Raw genomic sequence first — 16215 nt, forward strand, 5'->3', positions numbered from 1 at the left:
CCTTACAGAAACCTTTCCCTGATCATGGGCATAAATAAAAGGAAAACCAAAAGAATCCTCTCCTCTCCCTCTTTTTTTTTTTTTTTTTTTTTTTTTGATAGCTCTTTTCACCATCAGGTTTCAAGAGAGAAAACCACATCTTTATTGTTTATATTGGTAAATATAGAGGAGATGGTGGAGAGAAAGTTCACAGACCTGCAGATGAGACTCAGCCGTGCAGGCATCTTCTGAGGAGACTGATTCTCGGCCATGCAGCACAAAAAGCTCAGTTGTTCCTAACTGCTTTGTGATTCATTGTTTCAGAGCATCCCCATGCTCATTGCAAAGTTGTCCCAAGGGAAAGCAATATCATTAGCGAGCATCCTCTCTGTGCACTAACTTTGTTTAATGTCTGCATCCAGGCTGTTGGTAATGACACAATTGCACTGACTTCGAGAGATCGTTTTAAAAGGCATCCTTTCTGTCTTGTTTTCACTCTGCCCACAATTAAGATATCTGCTTTTACATTAATAAGATTATTTTTCTCCTGGATAAGATTTGCAGAACAGGCTCAACATTTATATAGTGAACCAAGACTTAGCATTTTTCCCTTTTTTATCAAACCCAGGTAGGTAATCTGGTTATCTATGTGACTGCTTTAAATCAGAGCTTGTGGTTGCCCTTAAAAACGTACCTGAATCACAGAGTTTCCACAGTATCATCTCAAGGATCTTATTCAGATTTTTCTTTTCTCATAATTGATTCCTTCTGTATGAATTGCATGCCATGTACCTGTGAACAGAGATTAAACAGTACACTAGCACTCTCTAAAATGATCATGCATTGAACTAAACAGAGAAGTAATACTGCCTTTAAAATAAAAAAGTGTGTTTTTATTTAAATAGAAATCAGATATTTCCAGAGTTTTATTCAATTTTAAACAACTGAAGCAAATGATTCAGTGTCACTGGGCTCAAAAGAAACTACACACAAGTCAGCTCCAGATGTCTTCTTTCCTGAAAGCTCCTTTTCTCATCTTCTTTCTTCTTTTTCTTTTTGAATGATTGATTCTTTCTCCTTGGCAACCAGCAACCCAATAAAGGAAGGCTTTCCTAAACATTTTGGTAAAATGTTTCTTTCTTCTTCTTCTTGAGGGGGCACATATCTTCCCATGGCTTTCACACCATGCAACAGGCATTCTTCTTTCCTCCTCCTACCACATAAAAGCACTGCTGAGCAATCTCATTCAGTTCAGCCCTTTACCACCATTATTATGATTTTTTTCATGTAACAGTTGAGGCTTTTAGAAAGAAATGATTGCTTCTGGGGAGCATCTCGCACTCTCCTTGGGAACATTTGACTAATGGGCAGAGGAGGCAGCTCTTCCTGCTCCATTATCGTGTCTCTTGGGTTGCTGCTCACCTCCCAGATACATGGATGCTAAATGCTCTAGCTGCCATGTGATAGCAGATCCCTGGTGGAAATAACTGTGGAAAGGGATGAAAGCCAGGGGATGAAAATCTGAATCAATTAAAAAAAAAAATAAATAAATCTTCTCCTTTTGTTGCTTAAGTGTACTGCTAGTACTAAGCCTTCTGTTTTTCCCCTCAGGATCTTGCACAAGTGTACAGCTTAACGTCTTAATGTTTGTTTGTTTGTTTTTTATTTTTAATGACCTTTCCCTGTAAGACTCCAACAATTTTTTATTTAAATTTAGATCCTCTACACTCTTGTTTCCCACTGGAAGTACACACCTCTACAAAGTGCATCAAAGCTTCTTACTGGGAGGCTGCTAAAGATATTTCTGTGCCAAGGACCTGGAATTGCAGCTTGCTTTCTGGTCTGGTCAAACATCATAAACACACCGTAGGAAAAGTGAATTGTTTAGGAGTAATCAGTGCATGTGGAGCATGCACATATTGCACAAAGGATGTTCTGACAGTTTTGTGTACACTAAGATTTATTTGTGGAACACTGACAGCTGATGGTGTACTTCGACTGTAATGCTGGAAGTTATTTCTAGGAAGAAAAAAGAAAATAAAGGCAAAGAAGAGAAAGAAAAAGGGGAATTTTGCCCCACTGTGAAGGGCAATGATGGGGTCCCATAGGAACATCCTCCTCTAGGACTCTCCAATGCTGCAGGTGATGGCAGTGAAAATGACCAGTATGATGATTTCTTGCCATGTTTCCCGTTAGCATGATACACTTTTCATCAAGACCCACTTAAACTCCTGTGGGTTATTTATGGGTGTGTTTCTATTAGATCTGGGAGGAGACTGCTCGTCATGTGCAAGTGTTGCACATCCATTGCTTGTTAATGTTCTGTGAATATATAAAACTGGATAATATTTACCGAGAATCTAAATAGCCATTGGCTCTTTTGTTGAACACCACGTTTGTTTTTCTCCTTTATACACTGAAATCTGCAATACAAGAGAAAAAGAAGGAGTGGGAGGAACAGCAATTCTCACACCAGTTCTTCCACAAGAATCCACCATAATAACACTGTGGGGGTTTACGGAGGCAGGGCTGCGAGAGCAATAATATGTGAACAGCACAAGTGCAATAAAAGAAAAACATTGCCACAGAGAGGCTGGTAATTATTGTCTCATGGCTTCCAGAGATGTTATATAGCTGCAAGCAGCATGTCCTGAGCTACAGGAAAAGCACAAAGGTACATGAGAGTTAGCCAGAGGCTGGACACAACCTGACTAGAAGCCATAAATTCCGGTATGAAACCAAGTTCCTTGTTGAGAGTAGTGTTTAGCACAGGGTGCAGCTGGCAAGGGAGATTTCCCAAGGTCAGCAGAGGAGGAGAGGATGCCACAGCTCTCCTAATTTAGTCTCAGCTTCAGCTCTGGCTGTTTCAGAGGAAAGTCACAACACAGAGAGGAATGCTTGAATAAATACCTCCTAACACCCTGCTTGGTGATCAGCTTAGAACTGAGATTTGATTACACTTGCTGAGATTTGACCTTACATAACCACCTGTTTTCTGAGAGGTCCTAAAATAATCCAGTCTCCTTTTAAATCCAGCTCTGGTGGGTGACTTCTTTAGGACACCTTCACCTGCAGAACACTGACTTCTGCCATGGTACCTTGTGAGGGACGGAGAGCAAAAACTGATCTCCTGCATGCTAGGCTCTGGAGCGCAGGGGATGCAAAGAAGACACCCCTTCTCCCCAATGACAGGGATTGTCTTCCCTTCACAGGCCCTGTCCTCTCACTTACCCTCTCCCACCAACTGAGCTCTCCTTCACTGAGCTGCTCTGTCCATCCTCAGCCTTTCTCAGGCTAGCCTCTGGAGGAAACTGGCTCTGTTTTGCCCCTACACTCACACTCCCAACCAAATCCTTTTCCTTCCTCAGACTAGACTCTGAATGAAGCTGGCTCTGTTTTGCCCCTACCCTCTCATCCCCAACAAAATCCTTTTCCTTCCTCCATCTTCCTGTTTCCCTTGCTCTCTCAGGGGATTGCGAAGTGACATGTGAAGTCTTTGCACACCTTCAGGCTTGTGACAGGGGTTATGGGATTAGCACTTTAACAAGCCTGAAAGCTTCTTAGACAAGCATTAAATCTCCAATCTCTCCATCTTTCAAAGAAATCACTTCTGGAGGAGCTGGAGAGATGCAGCACACAGGCATGTTTTCAGGGGTCAGCTCTTCACCCAGCTGAGAGCCCCCAAGCCCAGTGGGGTTGTGTGGTTTGAAGGGATTCCCATGGGATTTGGGAAACCCAGTTAAAGCTTTACCAGGTGCTTTGCTTTGGCACCTCAAAGTGCCTTCTCCTTGCTCTCCATGCTAAATACTGGCTCCCTTGCCTGGCATTTTATCTAGCCTCCATGCCTTTCTTCCCTTCCCACCCCAAGGCCTGCACACCCCTTTGCAGCACTTTAAAAGGGGTGAGTAGCACCAAGTAAGAAGAAAAGAGGCACCACCCCTCCTAGGCACAACAGGTTCAAACTTGCTGACTTTTAAAGCCAATCCTGGGGCAATTTGTGCCTGTATTTTATTCAGAGGGGATGAATTCATGCTTCATTGGCCATATCACATTGTTTATCCCACTTAACTGAGAGTCAGAGAAGGCAGTGCTGGGATTACCAGAGTTGGGTGGCACCTCGTGGTGCAGTGAATGCTCCCCCAGATGGCAGGGAAAGGTCTCATGTCTGAGCTCCCTGACCTGTCACCTTGCCCATTCCCATCCCCTCGTGACTGCCTCAGGAGCAGATTACCTCCTCCCATCTCTGCAGGGAAGAGGATCTCTGCATGTAGTGAGGGACAGCACCTGGGGACACCATCCAGGGGACACCCATGGCCAAAACTGACACTTATCTTGCAGCACTTGCTGACGTGAATTTGCTGAACTGTGAGGTTGTCTTCCCAGAGTGTCACCTGTAGCTTTCCTGGAGACTGTAAAAAGCTTGAGGAGGAGGCAAAACTCATGACAGTGACAAGATTCAGCAACATTATTCATTAGAGAGAAATCAAAGTTGGTAACACTATGTACCAAGTTCAGTGAAAATACAAATGAGTAGTTCCAAAACAAATCACTTTACAAGAGAAGCATTAAAAAGTAATACTCTGTTGAGCCTCCTAAAATTACAAAACTGGATCCCTACCTGGACTGAAATCTCTTTTTATTTTTCCCCTCAGAGCTTCCAGCCTGGAAAATTTCAGCTCCAAATTAGACAGTTTTGGAGATTACAAGTAGGTGAAAATAAGAAATTCTAACAGGTGAAATTTTTCTGGATTAGTCACTTCTAAAGGTCATAAAGTAGTTTGGTTCCTCAAATGCAGTGACCTGTTCCACAGAAAATGGAGATGACATTTAGCAGCACAAAGCTGCAATGTACCACCACTGCAAAAAAATTCAGAAGTACTGGACTGGCAGCAATCCAAATTCAAATAGGAAAAAATGCCTAATTTTTTTAATCTTACAGTTTTAAAAAAAGTCAAGGTTTGTTATTTCCAATAGGGTGCTACAGACATATATGACTGTTGGGAGTATAGGCTCTGTAGTTGAAGGATAAGCATTTAAAATTTTGCATAAACTTTTTGAAATAAACTTAGACACTAGCAGCTGATCACAGCTATTAATGTGGTCTACTAATTGTACAATCAACTGTTATCAGTGGGGTAAAATTAAATAAGACTTAATCATAGTATTTTAAGCAAAAAATATTATTTTCTGACTAAGAACATATTTGAAATTTTACCATATGTTTTGCAGTAAAGTAGGTACACTTTAGCTCTTGTCCCTGCCTCCTTCTGTCACAGACAAAAGAGCTGTCTGGGGTTGGACAACGCCTGCCAAGAGATGATCTTCATGGCATGGCATCAGTTTGTCAAAGATGAAATAGTCGGTGGTAGAGATTTGCTTTCAGTGATGTTCTGCTCCATTGTGGTTCAAACCTTTCCTTTCTTCCAGCAGAGCAGTGACGTGGTTCCCCAGCAGGATGCTGGATATTCTGACCCAAAGGATCATGCCTGGCTTCTGAGTTCCCATCTGCTTGGCACGGTGCGATTCCAACGTCTGCAGCTCCTTCTCACACTGCTTACCAATAGGAAGAAGAGGCACAGAGCAGTTACATGATGTCCCCACAATCACATACTGACTAACTTCTAATTTAGGAGTAAAATCTGTTTCCCCTGCATGCTAGGCAGATGAACCCATACATATGGGTACATCATATGTATATGGTGTACATACATATGGTGGCACACAATTACACATCCTTATACCTTTATGCATATTTGTGGATAAATTGATCTTAATTAATGCTCACATGCATTTAGAAATAGTGTGTAAATAGTTAGACAAAGGAACATGCAGTCTGGTGTTTCACTAAAAAGAAACCCACAAAAGAGAACAAGCTAATCTCGACTATGCCTCAGCAAGAGTGATTGCAATAACACTATTTTAAATTGCACTGTACACAGTCACTAAGACCAAGGAAACTTCAAACCAAGCCATGAGTGAACAGTAACCTCAACCCACGCCTCCTCCCAGCTAAACTGTGTTCAGTTTCTAAGCTGAAATCAGAGAATTAGTCCAGACAGCAAAGAAACCAAGACAAGCTGATGTACAAGACACAGAGGCTTCCTCAAAGATTTCCATATTTAACATATCCAACTCTTCACAGTTTTCCCAGGCCAAGACTGCTTATATGAATAATATGAGCTGCCATAACGTGGCACTGTAGTTGAAAGAATTTGTTCTGTCCTTTCCTCATCCCCATCTCACTCAGCCACTGGTGCTGGCATAAAGGTTTAGCCACATTTGTCTGATAAGAACAAGTACGGGTTTTGTCCATTATGAACAACTATCTGGGTTGAAAACTCACCAATATATACTTACACATTTGCTTACATGTTTTTTTTTCCCCTGGTACCATTTGAATTCAACTCAGTACTGTATTCAAGTCAGGTTCCTTGTGCTGGCTCAAGGGAAGGGTTAGTGTAGCAGTGAGAAAGAGTGGCAGAGAATAAAATAATTTTTCTTGATGTGAAACTAATTAATGGAAGCTTGAAATGTTTCTCAGGCTTTAGCCCCTGATAAATGGGAATCCATTGTCAGACAGACATATGCTCTTGTTTTCCCTTGAAATTTATGAGGTAAGAATCGTTGTACCACCCATAACCTAAATGAATGCAATATCTGGCTGGAAAAATCAGTCTCCATCTTCTGAGATCTGTTCGTCCCTGAAGAGGAGCCCCTTTCCTCAGTTGTTTACAGCCTTTAAAAATTTGTGTCCAATAAACACTTTTAATGGATATGTGATCCTGGGCAGTGAATATAAGCCTATTGGCAATAGATATGCTTTGCTTATTTTGCTGCTGCAAATGCATTAAGAGCAGTCTATCAGTCATTGCAGGCCCAGATTTGTTGTTTGCAAACCAATGATCTAATTTGTTGTGCACTGAGGACTATGTACACGAAGGATGTATGTGACTGATGAACTAAGTGGGCACTCCATGAGGGGCAAAGAAAGAGGAAATCTGATCTTTCAGAAAGTAAGCGGTGTAAAATCTTCTCGATCATTTAAACAACCCTGGGAAACGAGAGCTTTTTCTTCCTGAGGTAGCTGATCTTGGAACCTGCTCGTATGACAACGGCTGGGAGTTGGGAACAATAAGCTGATTAAGTGCAGCAGGTAGCAGGAAAAATGAGGTTCGTAACAACCTCCATTTGCAATATTCCTTATCTTCCCACGTACGCGCCAATACACAACCCGATTCTCCGCATATTTTAATCGGTATAAATCAGCGCCGGTTTTTGAAACCGACCTTAATTACACCAGGAAAATAAACAAAATAAAAGCCCTGGGAGAAAAAACAAAGCTATCACCCCCTCGCTGCCAGGCACAGCAGCCCTCACCGAGAGCCCGCAGCCCGGCGAGCGCTCCGCGGCCGGGCTGGGCTCGGCAGACAAAGCCCGGTGCACCTCTGCGCAGCGGGAGCGCGGCAGACAAAGCGGGGCAGGCGGCGGAGCGCCGCAGCATGCGGGGCCGTGCAGGGCTTCCTCTGCCGGTGGGCTGCTGCTGCCGCCGCGCTTTGCTCTCTTTTCCTTTTTTTTTTTTTTTTTTTTTTTTTTTTCGCTGCGTGTGAGTGTTATTTTTTTTTTTTTCCTCTCCTCACCAACTTCCTTCCTGCTCCAACTGCCAGAGCCCGAGGCTGAGCGCTGACAGCAGAGGAGGACCCCGGCCGCAGGCGCCGCTCCGCCGGTGAGTGCGAGGGGCGGGCGGGGGGCGCCGCGCAGGGACAGCGGAGCGGGAGCAGCCCCGGCTCCATCCCCGCCGGCGCCGCGCAACTTTGCGCCTTTGCCCGTGCCCGCTCTTGCCCGGGGAGACGGGCAGAGCCCTGCCTGCACCCGAGGGGGAAGTCAGGCTCGGCGCTGCGGTGGGGCGGAGGGGCAGGGGAAGAAGGGAAGAGGCTCCGCGGTCCCGCGCTGGAGGCGGCTGTATCCCTGCATCCGAGTGGTACCCGGCGCTCCCCGGGCGATGGGCTGTCCCCGCACCCCGGGGCTTGGGGTGGGGAGGCCGGGGCTGGGGGCGCTGCTGAGTCCGGTGTGTTTCTCCCCCATCGCGGAAAATTACTTCCTCCCTGCTAAGCCCTCTTCCTGGAGATAAGCCCTTGGCCAGGGGTTGGTTTGGAGAAGTGATGAGCAGATGGAGGGCAAGTAAAGTGCTGTCCCTCTGACACCCCTTTTTGTGCCCCGTGGAGGCATGGGGGCCCTGCCCTCCACCTTGTCACTGCCCCCTCCTGCTGCAGGTGCGAGGGCACAGCTGTCCACCCACGGCACCGGCAGAGCCCAGCTGTGAGGTGCTCGCTCCTCTCGCCAAGGCGTGATTCCTTCCTTGCCCCCTGCAGCCATCCCTCTCTAACAGGGATCCCTAACCCTGCCCTTGCCCTCTCCCTCTGTTTCACGTGTGCTGCCAGGCCTCAGGGGTGCAGGTGACTCAGGAGTGTGGGCTAGGGCTGCAGAAATGCAAGAAAAATGTGGCAGGGCAAGACGCCAGCCACACAGATTTCTCCTTGCATATAACAATGGTATAATGAGTTAATTTTCTCATTTTAGTGAGGCTTTTGGTCTGGATGGGGGGGTCCGCAATAGCCCTTGGCCTGGCCTGTGGCACAGAAACTCAGGAACCCTGACAGCAGCATGGTGTCTCTGGAGAGGCAGCGGTGCCTGAGCTCAGGAATATGTCTCAGCTTGCAGAGGGGACCAGCTCTGGAGCTGGAGCAAGTAGGGGCAGGAGCTGCTGAGATGGGAGCTTTCCTCTCGGTCACCGCCTGCCTTGGAGTTTGGCAGGAAGGCAGTGTCAAGTCCACGGCTTGGGGAAAAATGCCAGAACTTGGTCTGATCGGTGCCATCCTGAGATGCCTGTGAGTCAGAGGTTGCTCATCCCAGACAGCCTGGCTGGTTCTGTTCCCTGCAGGATCTTGCTGTTGGCATGGCAGGTTGTCTGTCCATCTTTCTGGGAGGCTTTCAGAATCTAGAAGCGTTCCCCTTCAAGCGAGCCACCCCCGTGGGCTGGCAGGGACGGTCTCTGCAGCATGTGTGATGCAAAAGGAAGGTCTGAGGGATTCTGAGGGATGAGGAGAAAGTAGCTAGTCCAGTCCTGACTCTGCCTTTTCTCTGTGTGTGGACAGAGATGCCTCTTTCCATCTCCTGTGTCTGACCCTCTCCTATGATAAACGACAAGAGGTGGACATGGGAGGGTGGGGGTGGGCAGGCACCTCTGGTCTGTGCTTGTATTGGTGGCAGATGCAGCCTGGTATTGTGGGAGAGCTCAGGTCAGTGCTCAGACCTGCAGCTGGAGAAAGTGGAAGGCAAGACTCGGCAATGACTGTCATGGCTAATCACAGCTTCCTCCTGTACTGAATGTGGAATGGCACTGAGTGGATTGTGAAGCTTTCTAAGGTGACTGTGCTGGGGCCACAGAGTGGTGGAGCATGTGTAATTGCTGCTTTCAGGAGGGAGCTTTTGGTTTCCTTTCTCCTGAGGACAAGCTCAAGGGATTTTCCTATGGGCCTTTCCTATGGTACTTGGGTACTTCACACTCCTAGATCTGGGCATGAAATGAGCCAGGGTTATTCAGCTGCTGGGACCTGTTTTTTCCTATTTGTTTGGCCTGAGATTCCCTTTGATTTTCCATCTGCCCATTCTGCACTAGCTCCTCACTCACCACAAAATTGCAAAGTCGTCTTGCAATGACCATTTCCAATTAGAATACCTGACTGAATCTTCTTGTTTGTGTGCTGCTCAGTCCTTCTCTGCCCCATTGCAATGCGCCAATATACCACTCCTTGATTATTTTTCTTCCCTGCACTGGAATTGCTCTGAGAGGTCTGCATACTGCTCAGAGTTGCCTGCCACCACTTGCTGATTCACCTTGAACAGTTTTTTTGTGTTTTTTTTTTATTTTAATTCTTTCTTTGTGGTTTTTTTGGTGTTTCTTTTCTGTTTTAAAGAATGAAAAAACTATCCCATTAGCTTCCAGTTTAACTTTTGGGAGCAGGGGAAAATGTTAAGGCCACAGCTGCAGAGGACAAATGACTTGTTTGGAAAATTGCAAATAAGCAAGCAAAAGGGGACGTTTTAGTAGGGACAGTCTCAAAGAAGGATAAGTGGAAGTGACCTGAATGATCTGAGTAGCTTGACCGAATCCTCTTGCTGCCAAAGAACAAGGAATGGCTTGGCCATTTGTGACAGCTGCCACTGTACCAGGGCACTGCTCTGGTTTTCAGCCTTTCTCTGAAGAGTGGGAAGGTGGCTAGGACCATGTGGCTGGCTCCTCGAGGCAGGCAGCTGACTAAGGGGCACCTGGCACAGCATTGCTTACCTCTCCTGCCTGTCTCCTGTTCTCCCATCCCATGCTCTGGCTGCCCATTGGTTGCTATTTCCCTGCCCTGGCTCCCATTTGGGATGGCACCCGTGCAGTTTGGCTGCCCTTGTGCCATTCAGCGGTGTGTGACCCAGCCCTGCTGTCCTGCCTGTCCTGGGGTCACCATCACTCTTCCTTCCTCGCTGGGAAGGAGTCCTGATCGCTGCCTGAAGGGAGCTGATGGTGGGAGCACAGGGAAAGCCAGCCACCCTGATAGACCACCCTGCCCGCTTCCTTGGGAGCTTCAGCTGACTTGCTGATCTAAGGAAGTGGCTGTCAGGTATTCGATCTTTCTGTGAAATGTGGCTTTTAACCCATTATGAGAGGGTGAACGAAACATCTGTCCTTGGTTTTATTCGTGTTTCTCTGTGCTCCAGCGTGTGGCGGTGGCTCTTTGTGCGAGATAGCCGGAGAGCACCGAAGCCTCGTAGGATAGCTTGTAATTGCAGGGTTGCCGGCCACAACTGTGCTGCAGAGTGGCTGTAAATCACTCTGGTTTCAGCCTCTGCTCCTGCACCTCCTCCCTGGGAGGGAAGAATGGTGTAGGTCTGCGTGTGCGCGTGGTGCCTGCAGGGAGAGAGGAGCGGGGGTAGAGGGGGATTGTGTTTGAGCCAGAATACCAGCACAGCAGTGTCTGGATTGCAGCCGGTCACCGTCGCCATTTGCCTGTAGGAATCCCTCTGCCTTCGGCACTGGGTAGGCGCCTGCCTCTCGGGGGGACTGAGGCACGCCGTGCCCAGAGCGAGTGCCCCCGGGGACACTACTCCCACCCACAGCAATCTCATTGACTGCCCCCTCCTCTGTCACCCAGACCGAGTGACCATGACTGAGAAGACACAAGAACCTCATGTAGAGGATGATGATGATGAGCTGGATGGGAAACTCAACTACAAACCTCCTCCCCAGAAAACACTGCAGGAGCTGCAAGAGTTGGACAAGGATGATGAAAGCCTCGCTAAGTACAAGAAGTCCCTGCTGGGAGATGGACCTGTGGTAGTAGGTAGGCTGAGGGATGCTGATAGGGAGGGGATGGGGAGATGTGCTGCAACAGTGTGCTGTGGGGATGAGGCAAGGTTGCTTCAAAGATGAGGGATCTTGTTTGGCCAGGGACATGTGCTGCTTGTGCAGGACTGGGGATGGACAGATGGAAAAGTGCATGTAAAAGGAGCACAGAAGATGCTATGGGTGTCAAGAGTTAGGAAGATTACTGAGGAGTGCTGGCATTGGAAAAGGATTTGTGGTGGGAGGTGTATGGGTCTCAGAGGACTTTTGAGGGGTTAGGAACATGAAAGGGTCAGTCTATGCTGTAAGGTGGTCTTGTTGCTCAGAATGATCTTAAGGAGGTTTTCTGTGGCAGAAAGAGCACCTCTAGGTATTGTGATGGAAGCCAGAGGGATCCACATGGAATGACTGGGTAGACATGGGATCCTATTGTACTAAGGAAGCCTGGCATTACTGGGTGTTTCATGAAATGCAGTTTCTGCCTGGCAAGGCATCCCTGTTTCTTCAGTGTAATTCCCCTTCGATTGCATTTAATTTTGCAAGCTGACAGCTTCTCCCTGACTTTTCCTACTTGCAGACCCAACAGCTCCCAATGTGGTGGTCACCCGACTCACTCTGGTATGTGACTCTGCTCCAGGACCAATCACTATGGACCTTACAGGTAGGCACAGGCTCTGTCCTTGGTCACAAAGGGGAACAAGCCAAGGCCCTGGCATGCTCCAAGTTAAAAGAGAGTTTGTCCATGGGATGCTACAGTGGGTTTTAGAGGAATTCTGAAGTCATCTTAGCCTTGTTTCTTATTTTAATATGCATATATGAATAAAAAAGAAGAAGATGTAACAGAGGAAAATATCGAGGGTCTTTTTCTTCATCTAGACTGCTCTAGGAGGTCCTGGGTTTCTCTTGCCATCTCTGCTTGTTTCCTTTCAATGAGACTTCATGAGCACAAGGGATGTGCGTACATTTGGGTAACAGGCTGTACTGAAACTTCAGAACCGAGCAATACTGCAGTTCCGGCTCCTGGGGACGTGGGGAGAGAACCTTATATGGGCTTTTCTGCAGAGAGAGGAAGCTGGGTCTGGAGGGGCAGAGAGGCTTCCTGTTTGCCCAAAACCACGCAGCTTTCCAAGCTGGGCAGGCACTGTGAAACACACTCCTCTCACCCAAGCCAGGGCTGGGTGTGGATGGAGCGTACACACATTCCTGCATACACTCAGCAACCAGTCTGTGCACAAACACCTTTATGTATATCTGCTCATACCTGTGTTTGTTTAGGCATTACCTTCTGTGGGCACAGACACCTACGAACACACAGGAATTTCTGTGTATTCGGTCTCACGACACAATTCTGCACAGGATGCATACTCATTTTACAGGTGTCATCCTTTGAAGGGATGCTCACCTCTGACAGCAACCCCACCTCTATCTTCCCCCCTGTGCCTGGTCTCTCCTCGCTGTGACACCTCTAGCTGACGGCTTGATCCTCTCCTTGCAGGTGACCTCGAAGCGCTCAAGAAAGAGACCTTCGTATTAAAGGAAGGGGTGGAATACAGAGTTAAGATCCACTTCAGAGTGAGTTGTTTTCCTGCCAGTTCCTTCTTATCAGTGGCTAAGGCCAGTCAGTGGCAGTCTATCAGATAACTAGATAACCAGACAGCACACATGCCCAAAAGCTGAACGCTTGCAAAGCTCCCCTAACTTCAGGTGTTGTTTTACCCAAGGGATGAGGCATTTCTAGGAAATCACTTCTGCTGGCTCACCCCTTGGAGGAAGCTGGTTTCTGTTTGTTCACACTGATAAACATCAAGTGGTTTAAAAGCCAGATGGGTAGTTTTGGCTGAGTTTGGTTTTGCTTTTCAGCCACTGGAAAAATCTTTACTTCACACTAAGTAGAAATGAACAGGGAGGAGAAGAGAAGCAAGAATGGCTATTCATGAAATACTGATTCAGTCAGTATTACTGGGCTTCATGTACACATTACATTAAAAAGATGTAGTATTGTAGCATTTGGCTGAAGATACCTGAATTCTTCAGGTCATGATGTACCAAAATGGGCTCACTTCTCCCTCACTCCCATTAATCAGTGTGTCAGCCATTTCTTCTGTTTACAGCTGAAAATGAAACTTGGCCACTCTGCAATGTGGCATCTAGCACTGAACTGGTCATCTCTGCCAGTGTTTGCTTCACAGCTAGGCTTGGAAGAGAAGCCAAAAAGGGAAGAAAGATAATTCTCCTGAGACAGAGGAGGGAAAGTGTTAATATTGTGGGTTCTGTAGGGCAGATTTCCCTTTTTCTTTGAGGCTTGCTGTGTCAGAGATGAATGTCCCCCAATGCTCTCCCCCAAGACACCTCCAGCTCTCTTGTGCTCTGAAATATTTCCATCTGTATGTGTGCCTTGTTGACCAGAGATACCTGAAGCCAGACAGGTTATTCAAACTCCCTCAGTTCTATTGCTGGTAAGGGCTCGTACTGTGTGAACTCTACCCTGGGATGTAAAAGGATCTGTCCATCCTGTTTTCAGATTGAGTAGTGTTCACTGTGGGAGGGCGGTGTGTGCTGGAGGGGAGCAGCAGTGGATACATCCAAGCTATCCATGGGAGATTTGAGAAAATATTATGAAAACTGTCTCTCTGTCTTTTGAGAAGAAACTTGCCAGCTCCCTATGAAGCTTAGAGGGCACCTAAAGCTGCCCACCCATGGGGGCTAAAGGGATGACTAGTTACCCATGTATGGTTTCCAATATTAAAATTATTAAATGGGAACTCCCTGCTTCACTTTTCATTGTCCTCATCAGCATGTCTTGAGAACCTTAGTGATGTGCTCCTGTCAGCTTCAAAGTTGGGCACAGGATGGGGAACTGCAGGAGATGCACAGAGGATGCTAAAGGTCTCCAGGTACCTATGGAGAAGTGTTAGGGACCTGTACAATGTGCCCTGTGCTGAGGCTCGCTTCTGTAGGGAGCCAAGATGGGTTATGTCCCTGAGGAGGGGGAAAATCATCATGTACAGAACCAAAACTCGTCTCTTGACACTTCTGGTTACTTCCTGCAGGTAAACAGGGACATTGTGTCGGGACTGAAATACGTGCAGCACACCTACCGGACAGGGGTGAAGGGTGAGTAAGATCCCTGCACAGCACTGCTCCTACTGTGTGTTCCATCTTCTCTTAAGAAGTGTTCCTGCAGCTCTGGATGGGACAGAGGCTCCCTTGGTCCCGAGTCCCACCCTATGCTAACACTCAGGAAGTGACTTCTCAGCAGAGTGCTTTATCCAGGACAGCGGTTTCATGTTTTGTGCCAGCTCAGTATGAGCCAGCTCTGGTACCTGTATGCTTCACCTCTGTCTGCAGCAGCCAGATCTGCAGAGACTCCACTTAGTGCTTGCCACAGACTGCCTCTCCACGCAGAGCACTTCTCCTCTCCACCCCCTGTGCGGTGGCTCAGCCTGTGTGGAGCTTCCCACCCTCTGAAAGTTCCTCAGAAGCACTTGGTAAAATTCAGACCTGCTCTATGAAACTCCCCATTGTGTGCAGGGCCCTGTATTTACCCAAGGGTTCTCCTCAGTGCTGCTCTGCTTGGACAAGGCAGAAGAAAGCCCCATTTTGCAAACACACACACCCCCCACATGCAACCATCTCTAAGGCTTCAGCATCCTGTTCAGCACACATAACTGGTGTCTTCTCACCAGTAAAGAGAAGTAGTGGGAAATCAAAGTAGCTCTTGAGCCATACGCTGGTGTACTCACACTCTTTTAGCAGCCAGAATGTTCAGGTTCCTCCCAAATTTGTCTCAAACTGGGACAATCACATACATGTGAGGGTATACAAACTGAGTTGCCTGTTCACCTGCCCATCCATCTGTGTTATCCTTCCAGCTGTCCTTATGCTTCACTAACCCCTCTTTTCACACTGATTTCTGCTCTCCTTTGCTGACATGGACTGCTCTTTTCTCCCCCATCTCCTTTCTGCTCCTTTCCTCATTGCTTCCTCTCTCCCTTATCATTCCCATCTGAGAGGCTTATTCCCTGTGGATTGTTTTCTCCTAGTGGACAAAGCCACGTTCATGGTTGGCAGCTATGGGCCACGGCCAGAGGAGTACGAGTTCCTGACACCTATTGAAGAGGCTCCTAAGGGTATGCTGGCTCGAGGCACCTATCACAACAAATCCTTCTTCACGGATGATGACAAGCACGACCATCTCACCTGGGAGTGGAACCTGTCCATCAAGAAGGAATGGACAGAATGAGTTTACCCAGTTTGCCTTCCCCCTTCCCATCCCCTTGCCTCCTGCACCAGTCTCCAGGTGGGCCATGCCCACCACTGCTCCTGCCTGCCAGCATGGCTGGCCACAGCCCTGGCAGCCCTTCCCTGGCTGCTGGGGCTGTGTGCCAGCCTCGGTCGATGCACAGCCCTGCAGGTGGCCTTTGCTGCTTCTTCTGATACACTGAAAACAGCCCAGTCGTTCTCACCGCCACCCCATCATGACACCACTTTGGGTTAAATTGGGAAGCATCTCCCTCCCTCTCCCCCAGTTCTTCCTCCTATTGTCCCCATCTGTCCTGTACCAACTCCAGTCCTGGAAGTGCCTTTTCGAGGAAACACGATCACCTGGCAGGGGCTGACTGGTCCCTGGAAAATCCCTATCTTGAGTTACACTTGCCATGTGCTCTGACTCATTGTAAAGGGTTACTTACCTCCCGCGATGGTCTCCTGGTCTGTATCTGGTGCCCTACCCTGTTAAAATCCATCCTTGTGCAGGCAAAGCCAGTCAGGGGGAATGCAGCTAGATGCCGTAACAAGACTTCAGTGTCTGAGAATAAAACCAGTTTCTTTCTTCTTTTCTGCATGAG

General features: G+C 47.6%; 1 protein-coding gene across 5 annotated transcripts; it reads left to right on the forward strand.

The window, feature by feature from the left end:
* The first annotated feature begins 7593 nt into the window (after nt 1–7593).
* On the forward strand, nt 7594–16209 carry ARHGDIB (Rho GDP dissociation inhibitor beta). Of its 5 annotated transcripts, none has more exons than XM_015629427.1 (6): nt 7594–7702; nt 11178–11366; nt 11946–12029; nt 12864–12940; nt 14419–14482; nt 15412–16209. In XM_015629427.1, the coding sequence occupies exons 2-6, from the start codon at nt 11189–11191 to the stop codon at nt 15609–15611; spliced, it is 603 nt and encodes a 200-aa protein (XP_015484913.1). In that variant the 5' UTR covers nt 7594–7702; nt 11178–11188; the 3' UTR covers nt 15612–16209. The 5 variants fall into 5 exon arrangements, with proteins under 5 accessions (XP_015484913.1, XP_018862363.1, XP_018862364.1 ...); XM_019006818.2 differs by lacking the exon at nt 7594–7702 and adding an exon at nt 7939–7957; XM_019006819.1 differs by lacking the exon at nt 7594–7702 and adding an exon at nt 10628–10646.
* The last annotated feature ends 6 nt before the right edge of the window (nt 16210–16215 follow it).

Source organism: Parus major, chromosome 1A (genome assembly GCF_001522545.3).
Source record: "Parus major isolate Abel chromosome 1A, Parus_major1.1, whole genome shotgun sequence".
In the NCBI taxonomy this organism is placed as follows: Eukaryota; Metazoa; Chordata; class Aves; order Passeriformes; family Paridae; genus Parus; species Parus major.